Source organism: Rhododendron vialii, chromosome 1a (assembly GCF_030253575.1).
Source record: "Rhododendron vialii isolate Sample 1 chromosome 1a, ASM3025357v1".
In the NCBI taxonomy this organism is placed as follows: Eukaryota; Viridiplantae; Streptophyta; class Magnoliopsida; order Ericales; family Ericaceae; genus Rhododendron; species Rhododendron vialii.
The window spans coordinates 14,828,947-14,852,924 of NC_080557.1; the positions used below are offsets into that span (position 1 = coordinate 14,828,947).

At 35.9% G+C, this 23,978-nt stretch overlaps 1 protein-coding gene and 1 long non-coding RNA gene across 2 annotated transcripts; one reads left to right on the top strand and one right to left on the bottom strand.

Annotated features, from left to right (window-relative positions):
* Window positions 1-6,877: 6,877 nt before the first annotated feature.
* Window positions 6,878-9,870, bottom strand: LOC131306020 (uncharacterized). Its single transcript, XR_009193578.1, has 4 exons — window positions 9,482-9,870; window positions 8,673-8,700; window positions 7,128-8,541; window positions 6,878-6,995 (listed from the first exon to the last, which is right to left on the bottom strand). It is a non-coding gene; the product is annotated as an uncharacterized LOC131306020 (long non-coding RNA).
* Window positions 9,871-16,420: 6,550 nt separating this feature from the next.
* On the top strand, window positions 16,421-22,652 carry LOC131306031 (cytochrome P450 716A75-like). Its single transcript, XM_058332441.1, has 4 exons — window positions 16,421-17,016; window positions 17,312-17,706; window positions 21,500-21,687; window positions 22,015-22,652. Exons 1-4 carry the CDS (start codon window positions 16,463-16,465, stop codon window positions 22,315-22,317), a joined length of 1,440 nt encoding a protein of 479 aa, XP_058188424.1. The 5' UTR covers window positions 16,421-16,462; the 3' UTR covers window positions 22,318-22,652.
* Window positions 22,653-23,978: the final 1,326 nt, after the last annotated feature.

A 23,978-nucleotide genomic window follows, 5' to 3' on the forward strand; every position in this document is an offset into this window, starting at 1 on the left:
TTTTCTTCGCTTGTCGCGTTACATTCTATGACCACTACATACTATATATCCTTAGACCATTTCAAAAGGGTAATTTTCATTTTTCACTTTGGAACGCCTCCACTTTTCAAAATCCAAAGTTCAATTAAACGTGTTTTATTATTAAAATGGTGGAATTGAAAGAAAGAAAGAAAAAAAAAAACAATTAGCAACTCTCAATCGAGATGGAAGGTTGGATCCACCACACTACATGGTTCCTAGTAGCTTTTTTGATCGACAAAAGAATTTTTTTTATTAAACTCGACAAGGATCCTGCCGGCTTTCATTATCAAACTGTGAGGTGCCACGAGTATGCTCTTGCTCCGTCATGATGTCTAGTGCTTAAGATCCTTTTAATCTTTGTAATATATTTCTAAAGAATACAGAAGAATGATTTATCTTTTAATTAGTTGAAATTTTGCACTCTGCTTTGATTTTTAGGTGGATTCGGATTGACAGAAATGGAGATTATGACGGCACATTCTTTTCTAAATTAATTAATTTGAATTAAGTGTTGACAAGAGCTGCAAATCACAACCATGTGGGCACATGGTTGCGGACAAATCTCTCAACTGAAGAAATCAACTATGGTATGCATTTATGCCCCGAGGTTAAAGGAAAACTATACTATGTATTTTATTGGCATTCGGCAAGGATTCAGATTCTCTCAAGTAAAAGTTTTGACTAGACAGGATTAGCCCAAATCTAAACCACGAGGATTATTTGGGTGCAGGGTAGGTATCACGTGACCGTACCGACATAGTGCCCGAGCAACGTATCCGGGGCCGTTTAAAAGTGTGTTGGACGGCTCAGATTGAAACTCTGTCTCTCCTCTCACTCTACCCCCCTCTCTCCTTTTTCTCCCTCCAAATCTGAGCTTTCCAAAACTGAAATGGACGGCCCGAATGTATTGCTCGGGCACCACGTGGTTCCCACTCGGCACCCAAAAATTCCTCCTAAACCACACATTGGTATAATCAATAATTTAAATTTGAGAACCACTTCTAGTAAAGTTGGTTGCTCATCTCCCTCCCCCAGTGGTGATCAAGATTCGAGTCCCATCGGGGGCGGGGCTTTGGGGGTTAGAGCTAAGCAAATTCTAATCATTAATTACAGCATAATTACAACATTAGACAATTCAGATTTGAATTGTCCCATCCAGTCCAAATTAAAAACTAGAGAAGATCCAGCCAATTCCAATGGGCAAATTAGTGAACAAACTAATTAAAACTCTGTGGGTGTATGGTTGCGTGCAAAACTCTCCTTATTGTATCATGAAAGTTGTCCAAATCGAAAGGTCGTGAAAAAGGTGCAGAAAATCTTCAGATACCTTAACTCAATTAAAATCAACAGTAGAATGCATTTATGCCCTGATAGCAAAGTATTCGATCACCAAACGTTAGGTGGTGGGCCATCCCAAACCAGGTTGGTATAAACTCATCAATATATTGATGGGAAATCTCGATGTTGCTGGTGCAGGAGACCTCATTTGGGATCGCTCATCGAAGTCACTCAAACTTTGTTAATATATTTTAGCGACTACTTTACCTATCGTCAATTAATTTTAGACTAAATCGTCCTACAACTCTAACAATTCCAATGATTGATTGGAAATGTATAAAACCGAGTGCGCCAATTTAATCGCGAAGTCAGTAAATCCAAGTGATGGTGGAAGTCCTTATTTGATTCTACTAATTAAGCTCTATGCCTATTTCTATTGGCGATCAATCGTATGCTGATGATCAAAGGGGTTTCATACCTTAGTACTATATATGTTTATTTAAGTTTTAATTTATTCTAGTTTGAATTAATGAGCTTTTTTTTAGGCTCATTAATTTCTTTAATTCTTTTGATAACTCTTCAGATCAGTTTGTGCACACTTTGATTAGTTTTCATATAATGCCCTAATTTTCCAACGTCAAGAAAACCTTCTTTAAAATGATTTCAATAGTAAAAGTCATCTACTTAAGCAAATAGAAGGCTTTTTTAATTACAACCATATCAAAAGTACGAATATTAGTTTCCCGATATAACAATATAACGTCTTCAAATTCAAAATACTTTTAAGTTTAACGAAAAAGATAGAGCAATTAAGGGTATGAGAGTCAGGGCTTAGAAAATTCCTTGATCGCATGGCTCTTCATCACCTATGCCTTTATCATCTAGCGTCAAATATCAGGGCAATGTACTACCGTGAGCGATGATACTTAGAAGATAAAATTCTACCCTTCACACCCATATTTATGTCAGAAGCGACATAAACATAAATTGCGATAATAGTGCATGTACAACGTTATTCAATATTTTCTCTATGTAGTTAAATAATGTCATTAAATTCCGACATACCCAAAATAATAATAATAATAATAATGTGTCATTTCAAATTCTCCGCCTCTGAGAATCTTTCCTACCCTTCACTACCACGATACGGCACGTGTATGACATGATTTCTCCTTGCCGATAAAGCTCCGAACGAGAGCAGTCACCACTGTGCCTTAACTAGGGTTTTGTATCTCAAAGTATCCTGGGCTCAGCAGGTGACCCACAAGCTTGACCAACACAATCCATAACATTCCCTTTTAATCCATTACTATGTTATGCTAATAGACAAATAAACATGCACTTGGTCTCCCGAGGTCGAATCTAAACAATATATAGTCCGAGGAAAGTTTGTAGTTTAGAATGTAGGAGCAAAATTGTAATTAATCAGATGCGGGGTCACATTATAAATAATAGGTATTTTAGTTTTTTTTTTTTTTTAAATTATTGAATGGCTCAGATCATCTGTGCAGTATCCGAAGTAAGCCCCACGTGCCCATCAGTATCATCTTCATCGATCCCATCAGCTTTTTCGGTAAAGAAAATCCAAGTCAAAATGACAAAAGCCCATAATAAAAACAAATTCAAATGAACCTGCAGGGTAGCTCAAGTGGTATACAGAATGATAATAATTCATTTTCCACATGTCAAACTTTCAATTTACTCATTTTCGATTCGGTAGGAGGAGCTTCCTCAAGTGTACATGCATGGCTCTCTCTCTCTCTCTCTCTCTCTCTCTCTCTCTCATAGCTCAAGTGGTACAGAATGGTAATAACTCATTTTTGACATGTCAAACTTTCAATTCACTCATTTTCGATTTAGTTGGAGGAGCATCCTCAAGCGTACATGCATGGCTCTCTCTCTCTCTCGTAGCTCAAGTGGTACAGAATGATAATAACTCATTTTCGAAATGTCAAACTTTCAAATCACTCATTTTCGATTTGGTTGGAGGAGCTTCCTCAAGTCACTACAAGAAAATTGACGTTTTATAGCGTTTGAAAAACGCTATTGAATGATATAGACAGCGTTTTTGCGAACGCTGTATTAGCCGATGTTGTTAAAAGTCTTGAACCTTAGACAGCGTTTCTAAAACGCTATAATATGGTAGACTTTAGACAGCGTTTTTAAAACGCTATAGTATGACAAACTTTCTACAGCATTTTAAAAACGCTATAGTATGGTAAACTTTCTACAGCATTTTAAAAACGCTATAGATTGTAAAATTTCTATAGCATTTTTAAAACGCTATAGATTGTAAATTTTTTATAACAATTTAAAAACGCTATAAATTGAAAATTTCCCACAGCATTTGAGGAACGCTATAAATTGAAAAGTTTCCACAACATTCAAGGAACGTTGTAAATTCAAGGTTTTCTATTATTCACCATAAATTTTCGCCCCGTTGTCCATTGTTAATTTTTTACAGCATTTTAAATTCCAACTGGTTTCTAGCAGGTTTCATAACTTTATACAACCTGCTAGAAAAAAGAAGATGGCGGCTCCAATGACATCCTTGGCAATATATTTTACAATATTCCATACAAAACCAACAAAATGTCTTCAAACATCAAAGCGATTACCATTACAAAAGAAATTCAATATAGTAAATGTCCTTCCAACATTTCTATTTAGTACAAGCCTTGTTACCAAATATCAACAAAAAAGCCTTCCAAAATATCTATGTATCCCAAAAGTGGAGTACAAGCCTTGTCACTAAATATCAACAAAAAGACTTTCCAAAACATCTATATATTCCAAAAGTGGAGTTCAAACCTTACGCCAAAATATTAACAAAAAGGCTTCAACCAAAACAGTCCTTCCAAAATCTCTCCATCCCATAAGTATCAACAAAAAGGCTTCAATCAACCAAGCGATAATGATAGCCATCACACTAGCAAGATCATACATATATCTTCAGCAAAAAGTCACAACACTTCTTTATCAACCCATAAACCTACATATGGGAGAAGCAAACATTTCAATTTGATTGACTCATAACAATTTCTACTTAACATTTCAATTAGAAACAGCATCTTCTTTTAGATTGTTCCAAGGTGAGCTTGGTGTATCATGTTCAATTTTTTCCGTATCATCTTAAAAATTGCATAATAAAAAATCATCGTAAATGACCAATGAGACTGTGAACATATATAACAAGTAGAACACACAAATAACGAATGAGTGAATTTAATGCTCAAGCAGCCTCTAAAGCATGGATACTCTATTTTGGCCTCCGTACCACGTATCGGTATCCGTATCGGATATCGATACTCTCGGATACTCTCCGTACATATCGTGTCCGTGTCCCGTATCCGTATCTATGCTTCTTATCTTGGACTAATAAAAGAGGTGGTGGTGGGTATAACAAAGTCAAGCATGGCTCATGCATGCTAATTAATACTACAGTACGACTACATGAACAGCTAAGTCAGAATGCATGTATTTCGACAGTATGCATGTATTAGTAGTGTATATATCATCATCATCATCATGTAGACAGTGTGATAAATACTACTAAATAAGAGCAAGACTACGCCCACCGATTCCCAACTCAGCTAGTTTGGATTTTTTTTTCATAGTTTCCCCTTTAGTCTGATATATCGTGCAGAGAACAAATAGATGAATTACTTTCTGAAATACTTTCTTAACCAAGACTCAAGCCTATAATTCCCTTTTGGGGAGTAAGAGATACCATACAAGTCATAAATGAATTACTTTCTGAAATACTTTCTTAACCAAGGCTCAAGCCTTCAAAAATGAATTACTTTCTGAAATAAGAAAGAGCTGAACTAATATTTGAAAGAAAAACTTTTTGAAATCCATGCAACAGCGTTTAAGGTTTATGCAAACACCATTACTTCTTAGAGGTCTGTGCAAACACCATTAGTTCTTAGAGTTTTGTGCAAACACCATTAGTTCTTAGTATTTTGCAAACACCATCAGTTTAAGCACATTGCAACAATAAAATCTCCATTTCCAGCAGTTAGAATACCATATTCTAACTAGTGGGGTGGAAACAAAGAAACATATGTACACAAAGAAACAAGTTTTCATCTTTTTCCTACACTCTACTACTTCTGTTCAACAATGTTTGTGCTAGCCAAAGTCAAAACTAACCTCTTACTAGTTCAAACTTCTAATTTAACAAGTGCACAAATTCTATAACTGATTACTTTCCCCACTCACTAGTAATCTTCTTGTTTGCTAGACAGTAAAGTGGCATCTTATAAGGAGGGCTGTTAAAAAGGCCTAACTTATACTATTAGGAGAACTAGAGTCTGTCATACCTATTTAACCTTTTTGGCTCAATAGGTAGGGTAATCAACCTACTGTGCAAGAAATGGGATGTGCAGCTACTAACTTATACTATTAGGAGAACTAGACCTAACTCTGGCTTCTTTATGTGTCCAATGTTGAGTACTAACATGCCCATCACCGTAGTTAGAAATGGGACGTGCAACTGCTAGCACCTCATTTTGAGATGGGAAGCACCTAAATCATTGGGCTGATAGAGGGAAATCTAGGTTCAAGATCAGAATTGTTTGTGGGCTACAAATGCTTAGTGTGACTAAGGCAAAACTACACCATACCCTTACAAATACTAACCCCAACCTCAGCAGAACAACAACAACACCAGGACACAAAAAGAAGAAGACAGAATACATATCTTAATCATATATATAGCGAGAGTAGGGATAACTTTGCTACATACATAAATAGGTGAGAGTCCATACAAATCTGCATTCATGAAGCACTTTACTAGAATGGTGGAACATAACCATGAAATCACAAACGTATACATAGAACAAGTCCAACTGCATCAACAATGTCATGTCTAGACTATGTTCTAATTTAGGTTTAACATTCCCGATCAAGGCTTTTGCTAGGGGAAAAAAAAACTTCATAAGTCATGAGCCTTTTCTAAGCTATTTTACTAACCATAATCCAAGTAAATGCGGCATTTAGAGTACATTTCGAATGAATAACCAATGTGCTAATCAAACAGGACAATCTTCACAAACACCCTTTTAGCACAAAAATCATTCTAGGGGTAAAAGATAGCAACTAATATTCAGTTTCAGCAATTTGAATTCACAATCTAACACTCAAGGTCATATTTTATGCAAACAAGATACATTCCTTATTGTAACGATTTTTACAACTGAAATTCGTTGGTGTAGATATCTCATGGAGTGGTGTGTGCATATTATACATATCCCAAAATGGAAAAAATGCAAAAGTCATAATGGAAAATGAAGTGTCCAAACATGCCCTAGTACTTTTGTTAGTTTGTTTATGTCTTGGGTGAATAATAGTCTTTGCTTATTGTTCTGCACATCATATAGTCTTGCTTATTGTTCTACACATCAGACTAATAATCTGCACATCATGCGATAATGCACATCTAAACACGAGTGGGTAAGGTACCATTACCAACTAGTCGACTACCCACAAGAGATAATTGTGCAGAATGAGATACAAGCTTCAATTGTATTTAGTAACACAATGCCTATATCCAATAATCAGTTTCTACTTTCTAGGGACAGCAGAGAGAAAGAAATACCAAGTGGATGGCATAACCGTTAGTCTCGTAGAGTTATTGAGGCGGAGAGACAGGTTTGAGATCCAACATTCTTGCAATTGCCGAAATCTTATACCTACGAAATGAATGGACACACTCAAAGACCAACAAATGAACTTCATGCATACACTTTTTTTAGGGTGAACAGGGAGTAAAACAATAACCATTGTTATGAAATCATGAAGATTTTATAAAGTTGTATGCTTACCGAAACTCGCTAGGAAAATGGTTGCAGCATTACAAAGGTAAATTCCATATTTTGAATGATGTTTTGAAGCTGCTGAGAAAGAGCGAGAGAAAAAGGGACAAAACCAAGGGCATATATTATAACAGGATGAAAAGATAATCAATTGGTACTTTGCAAATACATGCTGTTATATGGAAATTAAGGCTCTATAGATTGCACAAAATTATTTCGTAAGATGGGTTAGGTTATCCATATGCGCGTGTGCGTGTATCTTTCTCATTTCTCATTTCATCGAACACGTAGAACGCATACTTTTAAGAAATCCAAAATTCAGTAACAGCAAAATCATTTCAACGGAATTTGCAAGATTTCCGTTTCCGGATATGGTGGTCGTGTGATGGTTGCAAGAAGTTCTGAGCAGGTTTTGATTGCTTCATGAGATGCCGAAGAGAAGAATGCAAGAGATTCCATTGAAGCTTGTTTTCGATTGAAAATTGATACCTCAGATAAAGTAAATCCTAACCCTTTAAATGGATAACCTTGTAAACCCTAAACTGATTATCTCGTGCTAAGGAAGGAAGATTGAAATCGTACCCTTGTATTTGGACTCCCTGACTCTTTGCTTCAACTAGTGCGTTAGGTTTGAAAATGGTTTTGATTTTCCTCCGATTAAGAAAGGAGGGGGCAGAGAAACTTGAAGGTCGGGCTAACAGTAGGGAACAAAGGTTAATCGATCAAAAGAAATAGAGAACAAGAAACATACTTGATACTGAAGATTAAAACCCTAGAAATCTCCCCCCAGTTCTTGAGAAATCTCGCACCAGTTCATAGCTAGAGTACGACTCGTATTTCAAGATTCTGAAATCGATTGAAAACTTCTAAGGTCCGTTTGATTTTTGGGAGCGAGGAGACTGGTGCTTCTGATTTTCGCAGAATGCTGTGTATGGCTTTAATGAAACGCTGTTCAAAAGCCTTCAGTGTATTTCCTTTCTTTTAGCCTTGAAGAACGCTATAATGGCTACTCAATAATAGCATTACCAAAAGAACGCTGTAAAATTACGTTATAGAAAGCCATATGTGTTGTAGTGTTATAGAGAACAAGAAAAACAAATGATGTATTGCATGAGAAAGAACAATCATTATGGTATATATATACAGCCAGCTCCATTGACAACAAAGAGTTTACCAGCAAGAGGTGAAATAGATTCATTGCTTGAACCATTTGAGCCGGCAAAAAGAAAATGTTATTTGAAAGCAAACCCGAATTTCAAACTACGGATAGCTCAAATACAAGCAACCTCCTAGTGCTTCCTCAATAGATCCAAGATAGTCCATGTTATAGCCAATCAGCTTCCCATCACTTGGTTTCTTGATCATGCAACTAGGTGCCCAATTTTTTTTGGTACTTCGGAATATTACTAACTGCCCCAATTGCCTGAAAGAATTCAACCACGAATTGCATATTATATTAGGCGAATGACAGTGAGAGATGCTAGACACACCTTTCCAAAATATAATTCGTCTTCGACTCTTCGTCATTGAACATGTAAAGGAATTGTTAAATACCTTAGCAATTGAAGAACTCATCAGCTACCTATAAGAGCCAAAGTTGTTAAGTGATAAGTAAGTTGTTCCTTGTAACTTGAATAGAAAATCTGAAAACAAAACTCAAGAAAATAACTATTCAAACATCATTTCCAGAAATTGGGACATCTGTTGTCCTATGATACAACTATTTTGTTTTATCCAGAGTTGCTTCCCTAGAGTACTGTCATTAGCTTTTGACTTTTAGCACTCCAAGACATCGAAAAATTTGAGTTCTACATTGCTTGCAAAGAGTCGGAACATAAGTAGCGCCTGGAGGAGGCGGTATAATCTCCTCTGCCTTTTGGATTCATATTAAGATGATGCATTAAAATGCCAACGCAAGTATGCAGAGTAGAAGCATCTAATGATTCTAATTAATATACACAAGCATCTATTCTCCTGCCAACACGATGACCAACATTCATAAGTAATTAAGAAATGAAAGTCAAACTGTAAGAAAACACTTCGGAAATTATTATTTTTTTGGAAGACTGACCTCGGGGATGTATAGCTTGATATTAAAACAACCCATTCAGGACCGAGATCTACAATCTTCAGAAAGCCAATCTATAGTCATCTCAAGAAATTAATATCGCTATTCACTGACCCTCAACTGCTTGGGCTAGGTATTCACTCACTTACTCAGAGACAGAGAGAGAGAGCGCTGATCCAAGGAAATGACAGTAGTAGTTGAAATACGACGGTGACGCGATTGTTCGCAATAATCTAAAGCTTTAATGGACTAGAAGTTGGGACCAGGTATAAAATCGAGTGTGTAATCGACTTACCCATCTTATGCTCAGGTCAGACAAGCGCAGGTCTAGTAGGCCACAGACGGGATCGATGTCGGATGGTGGGACTGCCGATGAGGGTCAATTGGCAACGGCAATGGTTTTGGATGACCCAGTTCTTCTTGATCTCGTGTGTGTGTGTGTGAGAGAGAGAGAGAGAGAGAGAGAGAGAGTAACTTGGCGGAGAGAATTGGGAAAGTTGGGGTTGGGAAAGTCTATACAGGGGGAATAGTGAAAAAGTAAGCTTTACATTTTCCCACGTTCAAAATTTTCACGGACACTTGGCGCCCAATCCCATGAACGCTATGAAAGTTTACCACCGAAAGTTTTCTATAGCATTCTTTAAAAAACGCTATGATATTACGCTATAAAATGTATTGTTTGTTGTAGTGAGTGTACATGCATGTCTCTCTCTCTCTCTCTCTCTCTCTCTCTCTCTCTCTCTCTCATTTCGTTTCAGATTAGGTATAGTTAATGTTGATACATATGCAGCTCATTCTCATTTGTTGGGAGATAGCTTTCTGAAGTTTACATGTCATTGTGGTGGGGACTGGTAAGAGTGAGATGTAGACTTTACCCATTGAAAATTCTGTCATTTGGGTTAGGAGGTGGCCTTGGAAGTTTGCCCTTTTTTTTTTTAATCTATATGGATCTAGGGCTGTCTCTAAGTTTTCCGGGGCCGATGGGAACTTTTTTAAATGGGCCCTTTATATAAAAATCAAAAATAATATTTAAAAGAATAAAAATACCTTAAAGAAAATGCTAGTACAAGTATTCAGCCCATAATGGCAAAAAGTTGGATAATCATTTCGTTACTTAAAAAACACAACAGTAATGTATAAGTGATATGTTTTTATATTTGATTAAAAAAAGTCACAAATCGAGTGAGCTAACACGGTTTTTGTTTCCTCCACTTTTGATCTACCTCATTTTGTTTTCCCTCCCAATGCATGATATCGCGAAAATCAAATTACGTTGTTGAAAAATTTTGATTTAACAAACACAATAGTAATGTATAGGTGATATATTCTTACATTTGATTAAAAAAAGTCACAAATCAAGCGAGCTAACACGATTTTTATTTTTACCTTCAAACTATCATTTTGCAAGACAGATTAAAAAGATTGGCTATGATATATCTCAATTGAAATGTGATGCTGTTACACTAAAAGCATTTTTGGGCATTTGAAGCTTTCTTAACTTCTTACATTTTTCGAGATAGGTCATTCTTCTTGCATATATCAACTAAAAAGCCCAAAAATCAAAAGTTAGTGGAACGGGTCACGAGTTCTTGGATAAGTAAAGTTCAATAACTCAATTGAAAATTTTGCTTCAAAAAATGTAAGGAGAATTTATTTTCTTTGAATCAAATTGTGCTAATCATAAAACACTATAACCGGGGTTTACATTTTTTATGTTGATTTTTATGATGTCATTCAAGCTAAAATAGCAATGTAATTTTGATTTTTTTTGTACCTGTATATATATTTTATTTTGTATGACTTAATTGTAAATGGGCAACAAATCATCAGGTTCGGCTAGGGCAATCCAAATATCGGAGCCGAAAACACACACATAGACAGACAACACACCCAGAGAGAGAGAGAGAGAGAGAGAGAGAGAGAGAGATTATTCTGAAAAGATCTGTTTGCATCAACAAAATGAAGCTATGTTTTTTTTTTTGAACAGCAAAAGAATTTTATTAATCTTTGAAAACAAATTACAAAGATTAAAAGGATCCAAAGCACGAAGCACCCGGAACCAGAAGGGAAAATAACCACCCATAGATGGCAAGAAGCCAACCAAAGCATACAACCCCAAAGAAGAAGCATACAAAATGAAGCTATGTTTTAGTAGGGCACCTTAAGCCATTAATCTGTGGTCTAAGATTACTAAAAAAGACTCTTACACTACGCTAGCTTACCAGTCTAAGTAAAATTGAACTCCTAATTAAAATCATTATCCCAACCTTTGTCACGCACAACTCAGAATACGGTCCACGTAGGTTCCAAAACAGTGATTTTTTCTATCGAAAGCAATCCCGGAGTTCTTCCTATTTATGTTTTGACACTTTTCCTACTAGAACTACAAATCTAGAGAGTGGAATTTCAATGAGGCAAAATGTCAAAACAAAGCATAATTAGAAACCTAATAATCTATTTCATCAAATAATAACCTCTTGAAACAAGCATATACTTATTGGAATATGTAGAAGCTTACTTCTAACGAACCATAAATTTTTTTTTTTTTTTTTGCTAAGCAACGAACCATAAATTAGGGCATGTGATGTACCACGTTCCCATTTCGGAACGAAAAACATACCGAAACAATTCTCACCTTCTACATCCAACCACCCAACTGGGCTAAATCTCTACTTTCTTGTCTGAGCTAGGATGGAGATTGCTGGAAGAAACCGACTCCCAAAAGAATTCAAGTTCTGAATGGTCAACATCGATTTTGGGTAACAAAGGCTAAACATCAACATTCCATGGAACTGGCATTTATTTTCTGAAATTGGCCAATTAGTAATTGTTCTCAAGATCTTGATAGGTACCATATGTTACCCATCTCATCTTCTCTATTAGTTTGAATTAATTAACTCAGATAAGGTTTTTAAAAAAATGGAGGTGGAGGCTAGTGAGGTGGCTAATTTTAAAGTTGTGACCTTTCTCCGGCCAGCGAGTTCGAGGATCGATGGTATTGTTGATGTCTTGATGATCCTTCAATCTCTTGCGTTGGGGAAAGTAATTTGGCCTTGGAAGAAGGCGAAATTGATGTGGAGGATACAACCCCATTATTGGAAGTTGGCACAGTGGTTCATGACTCAGCTATGTACGGATGTAGAGGAGTTTGATAAAGGCTTTTGGAATCTCTTGGAAGTGGGTTTTTTAAAACACAAGAAGATGGAATTATTTGTAGAGCTTAACCCAATCCGGGTTAATTTTATTGATCGTATCCTGTTAACTATGGACTAAAGCTGAAGAGGTTAAAGATAATGGGAAATTAAAGGACAAATGGAAGCAAAAGTCGATGGAAGAAATGTTGGGCATCCCTAAATTCAAGAAGGGTGGAAGAAAGAAGCAAAAATTTGTGTTCAGATCTCTACTATTGCAGCTGCAGTATTACGTACCATTTTCTTCCGAAGGCATTACAAGGATGCACCTAAATGAGTCTAAGGCTGTTTGGTCAATAAACAAGATCATACGTCAAGATTATATGAGCGATGATGAGAAAGTCATAAGCAAAATCATATTAATCAATGGAAGCAGAGGATGACGAAAGGGCCAATATTTAGGCTCCTCGGCTTATGCTTGATCCCTTGTCATTTCGGGAGTGGTGTTTCATTTGGGTGTGGTTTTTTATTTTATTTTTGCCTTGTTTGGGTTTGGAAGTGGTGTTCTTTTTGGGGTTTTTGTAGGCTTCTTGCCAACCTCAATTTGTTTTTTCCCTTTGGTTCCTGACGGCTTTTTGATCGACAAAAGAAATTTTTTATTAAACTCGACAAGGGTCCTGGCAGCTTTCATTATCAGAATGTGAGGTTCCACGGGTATTCTTTTGCTCCGTCATGACGTCTAGCGCTTAAAATCCTTTTAATCTTTGTAATATATTTTCAAAGATTAATAATAAAAAATTGTTTTTCATTAAAAATAATAATAAGGCAACCCATGTGCTTCAAAAAGTACTCATTTAGTCTCGACTTAACAAGTCTGAGTCGCAATGAAAATACCATCTCAATCAATACAGAAGAATGATTTATCTTTTGGTTGAAATTTTACACTCTGCTTTGATTTTTAGGTACACACTATTGGGACCAGAATCACTAGATTTATGAGCACCTGTCCACTCCTGGGTAAGGAAGATGAACATTGTTCTTAAGAAGGATCATCTTCCAAACCACATGAGATAATGAAAATAACATCTCAATCAATGCAGAAGAATTATTTATCTTTTAGTTGAAATTTTGCACTATGATTTGATTTTTAGGTGGATTCGGATTGACAGAAATGGAGATTATGACGGCAATTTCTCTGCTAATTAATTTGCATTAAGGCCATGTCTGATAGAGGGTTTGGGGGGGGGGGCGCATTGGATTAAGTGTTGACAAGAGTTGCAAACCATTAACGGGAACATGGTTGCGGGCAAATCCCTCAACTCAAGAAATCAACTATGGAATGCATTTATCGGCATTCGGCATGGATTCAGATTCTCTTCGGTAGAAGTTTTGACTGACAGGATTAGCCCAAATCTAAACCACGAGGAATATTTGGATGTCGGGTAGGTAAAGAAAATCACTACAAGATGCACTATAGGGTCTCTGCACTACCTAATTTTCTTTTAGCAAGCGAATGAGAAAATGACGTAATACAAAAGGAGATTACGAAAATAATTTTTTAAATTCTCAAATAAGTATTTAAAAAATAAGGACCTATTTTCAAATTTAAAAATAATATGTTCACAAAAATAATTTTTCAAATTTTTTTGTAGGATTTGATAGATCTTATCAAAATCTATGAAACATATATGATTGTATTGCATATTTTTTAATTTTAGTAAGCCTATTACTTTTAAGCTTGAAAATTATAAATAATTATTTTTTTAAGGGAGAAAAGCGGAACGCACCCTAAGTTAGTACGATGGAGCAGTGTTACATAAAATATGAAAACGGAAAATGCTAAGGGCAGAGGATAACAATTGAAAGTTGTATTAATATCCAAGAAAGGTATATTGATATTTGTGAAACTGTGTCAATATTTATGAAAATGTACCAATATCTGTGAAATATGTATTGATATCCGAACTTGTTTGAACTTATTGGTGCACATATTATCCTCTGCCTAGTAAACAGAAGTTAGGAAGACCGTATTAAAAATATCTCTAACAGAATCCTCAACTAATTAATGGTCATGTCAGCCTATCAAAAAAAATAAAATTTAATGGTCATGTCTTAAAGTACACTATCAAAATCTTGAGACACAGTTCCACCATTTCATTTCTTTTTATCTCCACTTATGAATTGGAAATAATTTGTTACTCACCAACTCCAAAAATTTATAGTAAGGTTAATTGAGCTTATTTAATACAGTATTATGCGTATTTTTATTTGTCAACATGAGCTTCCAGTGCGTAAAATAAAACCAAAACGGAAACAAAGTTTACCAAATTCGAAGGATTTAGAGCTTAGAGAAGTTAATCAAGATATAAAGGACTGTAATAATTTTTAGACTTCATCTACGAATATAATAATTAATAAATGAGTATATGATTAATGAAGAAGATCGTTACAATTAGAAGTGATGAAATAATAAAAGGTGCATAGTTAGAGCATCTGTAGTGGTATAAGTAAAAGTGAATAATCAAAATTTGTCATATCCGATTTTTATTATTCATTTAAAGTATCCGCAATGGAATAAGCAAAAGTGAATAATCAAAACTTGTCACATCAGATTTTGATTATTCATTTTTAGGTTGCTAGCTAGAGTTAGCAATATCGCATTCTACATTGATTATTTTTTGCCCATAATCAAAATGAGTTGGCAAAAATTCAAAATCTAATGGTCATTTTTTTTTTCTTCTCAATCTAATGGTCTACATTGCATGACGTTCTAGTAAAATAAGTGAAAGTGGGGGGGCTTTTGTTAAAATCTATAAAGTGATCAATGCATAATCACTTGTCAAAGTAGAAAGTGAGTTTCACCTACCATTTAAACATTTGCTTGTAGAGAATGAGTTTCAGTTTTCTATGATGGTTGTACTTGATTGAGAAGATACGGGGTCCAATAAATTTGGTTATTAGCAAAAGGCTGCTAGTTTTGATTATTCAATAGCTAAAATTTGATGAATTGCTAAAAGATGTCTAAATTTGGTTATTCCAATGTGAGTTTTTTTTTTGGTTATTCCACTACGGATGCTTATTGAGGGTGCAGTAAAAGTTACTTGAAGTGCAACTTCAGTGCGAACTTTTTTTTTTTATCGACAAAAGTAACATTTTATTTTTAAAAAAAATGGAAAGAAATCTAATAAAAGGTTGGACAATACAGTCGATCAGGACAAGCCCAAACACAGCAAAGATACATCAGTGTTAACTTTTCAAGTATATACTCGAGATGCCCTAAGATTTTTTAGGAATCCTTATTAAGTAATGCTTCCCCCAGTGGCTCAAAATGCGTGTCCTTAATCAGTTATTATTATACAGAGCAGTGTAGGGAATGCAAGCATTGCAGCTCAAGGTTAAACCCTAATGAGCCTATCTCGACATGCATTTTTTTCATCCATCCAAAAATTTAGGATCCGGATCCTCTCTAATTCAAAGACTTGGACTAAACGAGACGGTCCATATCGCGACCGTCCAAAGTTTTAGCTATTCACACTATTGAGTGCTTTATAGGGTCCATTGAAGATGTTCTAAAGAAATGAACGGATCTAATCATCAAAATAAAATTCGTGCGAGTCCCACCTAGACTAAGGAATTAATGTTCAGTACTCACTTTTATTTAGACCAACCAAATTGCTCTCATATATATTTTGCCAACCATCGATAAATCATCATTACTTTCATCCTATCATCCCAACCAGAAGTTTTTGGGTGCAAATTGGGTACCAAGTGCGGTACCCGCGGTACCCAATGAGCATTCAAACCATTCAAACGTGTTTTGAAAATATGGTTCAGATCAGAGCACTTTCTTTTCTACTCAGCCGACCACTCTCTCTCCTCTTTCTTGGCCTCTAAAATCCTAACCATCCAATACACATTTGGATGGCTCGGATCACACTCAAGTACCACGTGAACTATATACCCTATTTTTGCACCAAAAATTTCTCCATTCCAACGACCCACGACACCCCTTCAACAGAGACAAATAATAAATAAATACACAAAATAAAATAAACCTTTCTACCTATATATGTTCCTTCAATATCCTCATTCTCATTTGCCAAAACTCACTCACTGCTGCATTTTTTCTTTGACACCAATTAGGCATGGAGCTCTTCTACGCCTCTGTCCTCTGCCTTTTCGTCCTCCTAGCCATTCTCTCCCTCCATTTCCTCATCTCCTCTAACCCTAAAAACCTTCAAAACCTTCCACCCGGCCAAACCGGGCTCCCAATTATTGGCGAGACCCTCCAGTACCTAGCGGCCGGGTGGAAGGGCCACCCCGAGAAATTCATATTCGACCGTGTATCCAAGTACTCGTCCTACGTCTACAAAACCAACCTCATGCGCGAGCCCACGGTGGTCTTCTGCGGCGCCGCAGCCCACAAGTTCTTGTTCTCCAACGAGAATAAGCTCGTCCAGTCGTGGTGGCCCAGCTCCGTCGACAAGATCTTTCCCTCTTCGAACCAGACCTCATCGAAAGAAGAGGCCATCAAGATGAGGAAAATGCTGCCGAATTTCTTCAAGCCGGAGGCGTTGCAACGGTATATTGGGATCATGGACACCATCGCGCGGCGCCATTTTTCCGCGGAATGGGAAAATAAGGACCAGATACTCGTTTTCCCGCTCTCCAAGCGCTACACATTTTGGCTCGCGTGCAGGTAGTGGTGCTGTGGTGGTTCTTTTTTTTTCCTATTTGGTAATTTTTATTTTAGTAGTGTACGTATAATTTATAAATTAGTACAAAACCCAATTTGGGTAAAAAGGACTTGAGCTCGTGATTGAGCTACACTTGAACGTGTAGGGCTTACACACCCGAATGAATATTTTCAGATTGGGTTTTCAAAAATGAGTATGGAATTTCTTACATCGAATTCCTGTTTAACCCGATCCATTGACCGGCCTAGCCGCGATCTCTGAATAACACTCCTTTCACCGTGGACCTTGGGCGTGCAGGATATTTCTAAGCATTGAAGACACCAAAGACGTAGACAAATTCTTAGAGCGATTCAACTTACTGGCCGAGGGGATACTATCGTTGCCCGTGGATTTGCCCGGGACGCCATTCAACCAGGCGATAAAGGCGTCGGATTACATAAGGAAGGATCTGGTGGGGATCATAAAGCGGAGGAAGGTGGATTTGGCCGAGAAAATGGCGTCGCCGACGCAGGATATCTTGTCGCACATGCTCTTGACGGCGGACGAGGACGGGAAGTACATGAAGGAGAGTGATATTGCTGATAAGATCTTGGGGTTGTTGGTTGGTGGCCATGACACTGCTAGTTCTGCTTGTGCTTTTATTGTCAAGTATCTTGCTGAGTTGCCTGAGATCTATCATGGAGTTTACCAAGGTAATTTATAGTCCTAACAACAAACTGATTAGCAGTGATCTCTTCCAGGATTTATCTCTTCCAGGATTTTAAATCGCAGTATCGGAAAATCTTAACGGTATTAGTGATTCGGTTGGACCGTACCGGCCGATAAGTAAAAAAATGTAGGTATCGGAGGTCCAAAATCTCATCACGTAATAGCCTTTAGATAGTATGTATGAATTCAATTTTCTTACGGTTTATACAAACTGTATCGTACTGTCTGTAAGGAAATGAGTTAATCGAAAATCAGGTTAATCGAAAATTACTAACAATCTGATTGAATTATATTTGTCTTCAAAAAAAATAGACGATCGAGCTTTTCCCATGCCTAGTAAAGGGTCATTCGTATAATTATCAATACTGTAATACTGAACCATTGTCCAAAACAAAATTTAAAAAAAAAAAAAGTCAATATTTAACCATGGTTAATTAAGGACGTAAGGTTTTTCATTTGGGTTTTCTTTTTCCTATAACGTTATACCTCGTTCCAGAACACCTTCTTAAATAACAAATACTTATTTTACATTTTTAAATTCAAAAATAATGTAAATAAAAAGTAATTTTTTAATTTTTTTTGCACCATTTAAAAGATCTCATCAAGATCTTTCAAAAAATATCCATATTATATATTTTTAGATTTCAGTAAGCCTACTATTTTTTAGCTTGAAATTATATTCTTAAAAAATAGAAATTTATTTCCCGTTTTGAAACACGGATGGTTTTGCTAACGTCAGCCTCTAGGCCAAATATAATCCACACTAAATCCCAAAAAAGTTAAGAGTTCAATCTATTTTCTATAGATATCAATGAACTTTTCTAGGTATCTCTACCCTTTTAACTTTTGGATATCTCTACCTCTCTAACGGTAACTGACATCAATGCACTTTTTGCACGTGAACCATTGCTTGTTGATTTGAGGTTAGCATATTCCTTTGGAAAATGATTTTATCACTCCCTTTTTTGTTAACAGCGCTTTCCTGCAAATGTATTTTTTGTGCAAAAATACAATTGCAAGGAAGTACCGTTAACAAAAAAGGTAGTGGCAAAATCAGCAGTCTTTCCTTTCTGAATACAAAACTTGTTAATTACGAACATCCAACTAACTGGGAAAAAAATATAAAAGAAAATATTTCCCAAAAACAAAATTAACTGGAAAAAAAACATGATAAATAAGTAGTAGGTTTATGTTCATGAAACCATATATAGGTGACTTAATTGGTTACCCTTTCTGGATGGTCCCACCAAAAAAAAAAAAACGCACGGCATAATAGAAAACCATGTGAGTCGTACCATTTCTTGAGTTGGCTCGGGTGACTCTGTCCAAATTGTGTTAACGGTAGTGTTTAGTTGAGAGTTTAGTTTAGTTTAGTTTTGGTAGTGGGTGGAAAGAGAAATAAAGTAATGAATGAAGATATGGGTAATGATTGGAGAGAGATAGAGAGAGATGAGAAAGTAATAATTGAAAAAATAAGGTAATGATTGAAAAAATAAGTAGGGTAATGATTAGAAACAAAATTAAATTAAACTAAAACTAAGATGGAGTCCGAAGTCCAAATTGAGTCAAAGGGTACTTCAATTTTATTTTTATTCCCTCTGTCCCATTTTCATTGTTTATTTTTGAATTGTGTGCCATTTTTGAATTGCTTATATCTTTCAATCTATAAGACATCGTTCGTTTAAAGGTTTTGAATTTTGAATTCTAATCAATCATATTTCTTTCCAATTATTACGCTCATTTTTCTTTTTGTCCATCTTCAATCATTACCTCTATTTTTAATCATTACTGTATTTCTCTCTACACTAATTATATACAAATTCAAATCCAAAATTTCAAAACGAACGGGGTCTAATGTTTTTCATAATTTTGAAAACTTTATATTATAGAACTAATCGAGATCTATCAAATAAGATCCATATTGCATATTTTTCAAAATACACACTAAAAGATATAGGCAAAAGACATAAATAAAAAAAAACAAATAGAATAATGTACAAAGAAAATAGGACGGAGAGGGTTTTTTTTTTGAACATCTATCTCAATTTAGAACAAACAGATCTCAATACAACAGTAGATAGGGATCTGCATGAATTTTAACACTCTCAGGTCTTCAATGAAGTATTAATCATTGTATTGTCCTTTTGTCAGTAACTCGTAGTATTTCTTTAAAGAGAAAAACATTTTTACGGAGCTATCAGTATAAATAAAGTTTTCGGTGCTCAATCGGTCCGAATTTAAAAAAAATTAGTATAATTAAAGTTTTTATTTTTTAAATCCGTACAATTGATTGCCGAAACGAAAGGCTGAGATTACGCAGAGCCGTGAATAAGTTTCTCTCTTCTGTAAATAATAGTAATTCTTTTTTTAAAGTTTTTTTAAATAATACTTTAGTAATTAAGTTGATTTGTCAACTTTTTTACTTGCTGTAAATTATCAAAACTTTACGAGCTTTTAGAAACTGTGCTCAATTACAAGTTGAAGTTTGATTGGCTTTGTTCGGTTGACAGTTTAGTTTAATTTTGGTAGTAGATTGAGAGAAAAATAGGGTAATAATTGAAAAGAGGGGTAATGATTGGAGAGAGATGAGAAAATAACAATTGAAGAAATAGGGTAATGATTAGAAAAATAAATAGAGTAATGACTGGAAAACTAAATTAAAACTAAACTAAAATGGCTTCTGAACAAAGTGATTATTTTTTTTAATTACTTGATTGATCTCAACCGAATTTTAGTCGCCGAGGTCAAATAGTTTTGTGAACTTATCATCTTATTGAGCCGAGTACTAAGATGTTCATGTTAGGTTCAAAAACTTGATGAATTGTAAGTTTGTGGACAAATTGGATTTGTTTATGTCGGAGACCAAATGAAACAATTTATTAATCTATTTGTCTAAGAGAAATCAAAAAAGTTAAAAAGCTACACACACAAAAAAATAAAAAAGGCAACATAATCTAAAAATGGGTTTTGGATATTTTGTATTGAGTAAACTTTTACCTTCTGATCATAACATTTTATTTTTTGGATTTGTCTGTCTAGATGAATGAAAACAAAAAATTATGCAAACCAACAAAAGCTCACAAAAAGACCCAAAAATTGGAAATAATTAAATTAATTTAGTCCCAGACTTGGCCTAAATTCATTTAACAACCTTGAAGAGAGAGGAATCATGTGGTTGTTGACGTGGTTTTTTGAAACCTTCTTGGTGTGGATTAGAAAATGGAAATTATGTGACTCATTTTCAAGGCTTCGATTATTTCGATGGCCATTGGCCAGGCTCTGATTATTTGATGACTGATGCTACCAAGTAGTCCCTGCCAAGCATCTTGTCGAAGCACATTCGGACCGTCCATCTCGATAATCAATTAATAGTTTGGATTAAAAAACGAACTCTTCCAAGAAGAGTTTGGCCAGGCTCTAATTATTTGATGAACGATGCTGCCAAGCGGTCCCTGCCTTGTGCATCCAGACCATCCATCTCGGCAATCAATTAATGATCTGGATTGAAAATAAACTCTTTCAGCGAAGAGTTTAACTCTTCCTGGAAGAGTTCGTTTTTTAATCCGGTCCGCATAAAACACTTTGGGACAGTATAGATACGCCTTGCACCCGCTCTCGCCAGAGTGCTTGGCAGCGTCCCTGGATCCAACCAATATAATTACTTGAGCAACTAGTATACATTTTTCCTTGAATAAGACAGTACAGTAAATAATATATATTGTCTTTAAAAATATTTTATTCCTTTCCTCTTCTTCTTTTTTTCTACATGATGAACAGAGCAAATGGAGATTGCCAAATCAAAGGCTCCAGGTGAATTGTTGAACTGGGATGATATCCAGAAGATGAAGTACTCATGGAACGTGGCTTGTGAAGTGTTGAGGCTTGCTCCACCTCTTCAAGGAGCCTTCAGAGATGTGTTAACTGATTTTATGTACCAGGGCTTCTCTATTCCAAAGGGTTGGAAGGTAATTATGAATTTCTCTCAAAAGTATTTATTTATTTTTTTGGTGCGTAAGAGGGCGTAGGCCTTAAGAAACAAAAACACTCGACTCCGTAACTCGACAGTAACTTGACAATCTCCAAGACCATCGTGGTTATTTCGCAAAGCCTCCAGCACGTTTGATGGCGCTTGATCAAACACTTACTCAGACATGTTTTGTCATTTTCGAGTAATTAGTCAGTGGTCTTGGGGAACCGCCATGGGTGCCCAAACACCTTTATCCACCATATTTCTGTGAAGTCCATATACTTGATCGTATACTTATTTTTTCATTTTGGGGTATTGTGTGCAGATATATTGGAGTGCTCACTCGACGCATAAAAACGCCGAGTATTTCCCAGAACCTTATGAGTTCAACCCATCAAGATTTGAGGGGACTGGACCTGCTCCTTACACGTTCATACCGTTCGGTGGAGGGCCTAGGATGTGCCCCGGAAAAGAGTACGCTCGTTTGGAAATACTTGTGTTCATGCACAACCTAGTGAAGAGGTTTAGGTGGGAGAAATTGATTCCGGATGAGAAGATCGTTGTCAATCCCATGCCAGTTCCTGAGAAGGGTCTTCCAGTTCGTCTGTTTCCTCATAACAAAGCCTAAATTTTGTTTTTATTAAACTGTTACATCACATGGCTGGAACTATCATTTGGTGGTCTGGGGGCACAGCCGAGCTCAAGGGCAACGTTTCACTCATGGTCAATGGCCATGTGGTGAAAATGGCTCGACTCAAACTGGATATCTCTCATGAATTACCCGTAAAAATTCTATTTACCCATAAGCAGAGCCATGCTTGTCCTAAACTTCTTTTCTTTTTTCAGTTTTTGTTTCATGTTAAACTACGTGCATGCGTCTATTTCATGACCACCGTAAGTTATGTTCGGATCTTAACTTCATCCTAAAAGGAAAATAAAATCCAGGTTAGATTTTGTCGCTAATTTTTTTCTTAAAAGATTTCGTGCACATCTTATTTAGGAGTTCTCATTTTGTATCGGTTCTTCGAGGAGTTTTATTTTTGCTTTTGGACTTCAATTCCAATTTTTTTAGTTGAAAGTTTAATTCAAGGTTTCCATTTTGCCTAAGGACAGAACCGGCTAGGGGTAAGCCCCGCAAGCCCGCCGGCTCGGGCAACCCCCCGGTAAGGGGCAACAAAAAAAAAATTATATTTTATATATATATATATAATTGAAATCCAACGGAAAAAAATTTAGGGGCATAATTCAAAAAAATTTTACAAATTCAAAAAAAATTGTAAAGATGTATAGTTTCCACCCACTTCAAAAAATTATGATACTTGGGAAAATTTAGAGGGCAAACAAAAGGTTTTCTATGCCTAGGGTAAATAGTAGGGAAAGAATTAATAAGTCAAATTAGAAGGGCATATAACAGATAAAAAGAAAAAAAGAGAAGGAAACGGAGCGGGAATCAGAAGGGCATTTGCCCCCAAATTTTCCATGCGTGTCTAAACCTAACTTTGAAGAAGAAAGAAATACCCTAGAAAGATCAGATAAGTCTTCCATTGAATCTATTGTCCTTCAATTCCTGATCTTCTTCAGCAATTCAACGCCGAGTTGCCGACGTCGATCGAAGTCTTCGTTTGCAAATTGCAAGAGGCAAGAGCAGATTCAAGGGACTGGGATTTTTGTTTCTCTTTCTCGCCTTGGTATTTCTCTTTCTCGCCTTGGTAGTAATGACAATAGACAATAGTAAGTGCACTTCTTTCTTCTGTTCTTCATTTGAATCTTTTCTTTATTCGATTGAATTGGTTAGTGGAGGAGTGGAGCATAAATGCATAATAAATTAATATAACAGTGGTAATGGAGCATAAATGCATAATAAATTCATAGGGGATTGTGATTGTTTTTTTTTTCATACCTATTTATGCATAGTAAATTCAGAGCATAAGTATGAAATGGGACTGCTTTTTTTTTCATAGTTGACTGATTTAATAATTAGTAGGATTTGTAAATACAGATTACTTGTGTTGGGTTTTTATTGGTGACGTGTACTAATATAGGTAGTAGGTGCTATGACGAAGATTGAGAATGACAAGAATAGAGTAAGAGTGCGCAAACAAAAATCCGGGTCTCAAAATAGAAAAGTGAGGCAGCGAAAGAGATGCAATGGAAAAATCACTAGTGGGTTCAATATCTAGCCTATTGAAGGAGCTTTGGTTGATCTCAAACTCAACATTGATGATATAAGAGGACAAGGTTATGACAATGGCTCAAATATGAAAGGTAAAAATCAAGGTGTACAAAAAA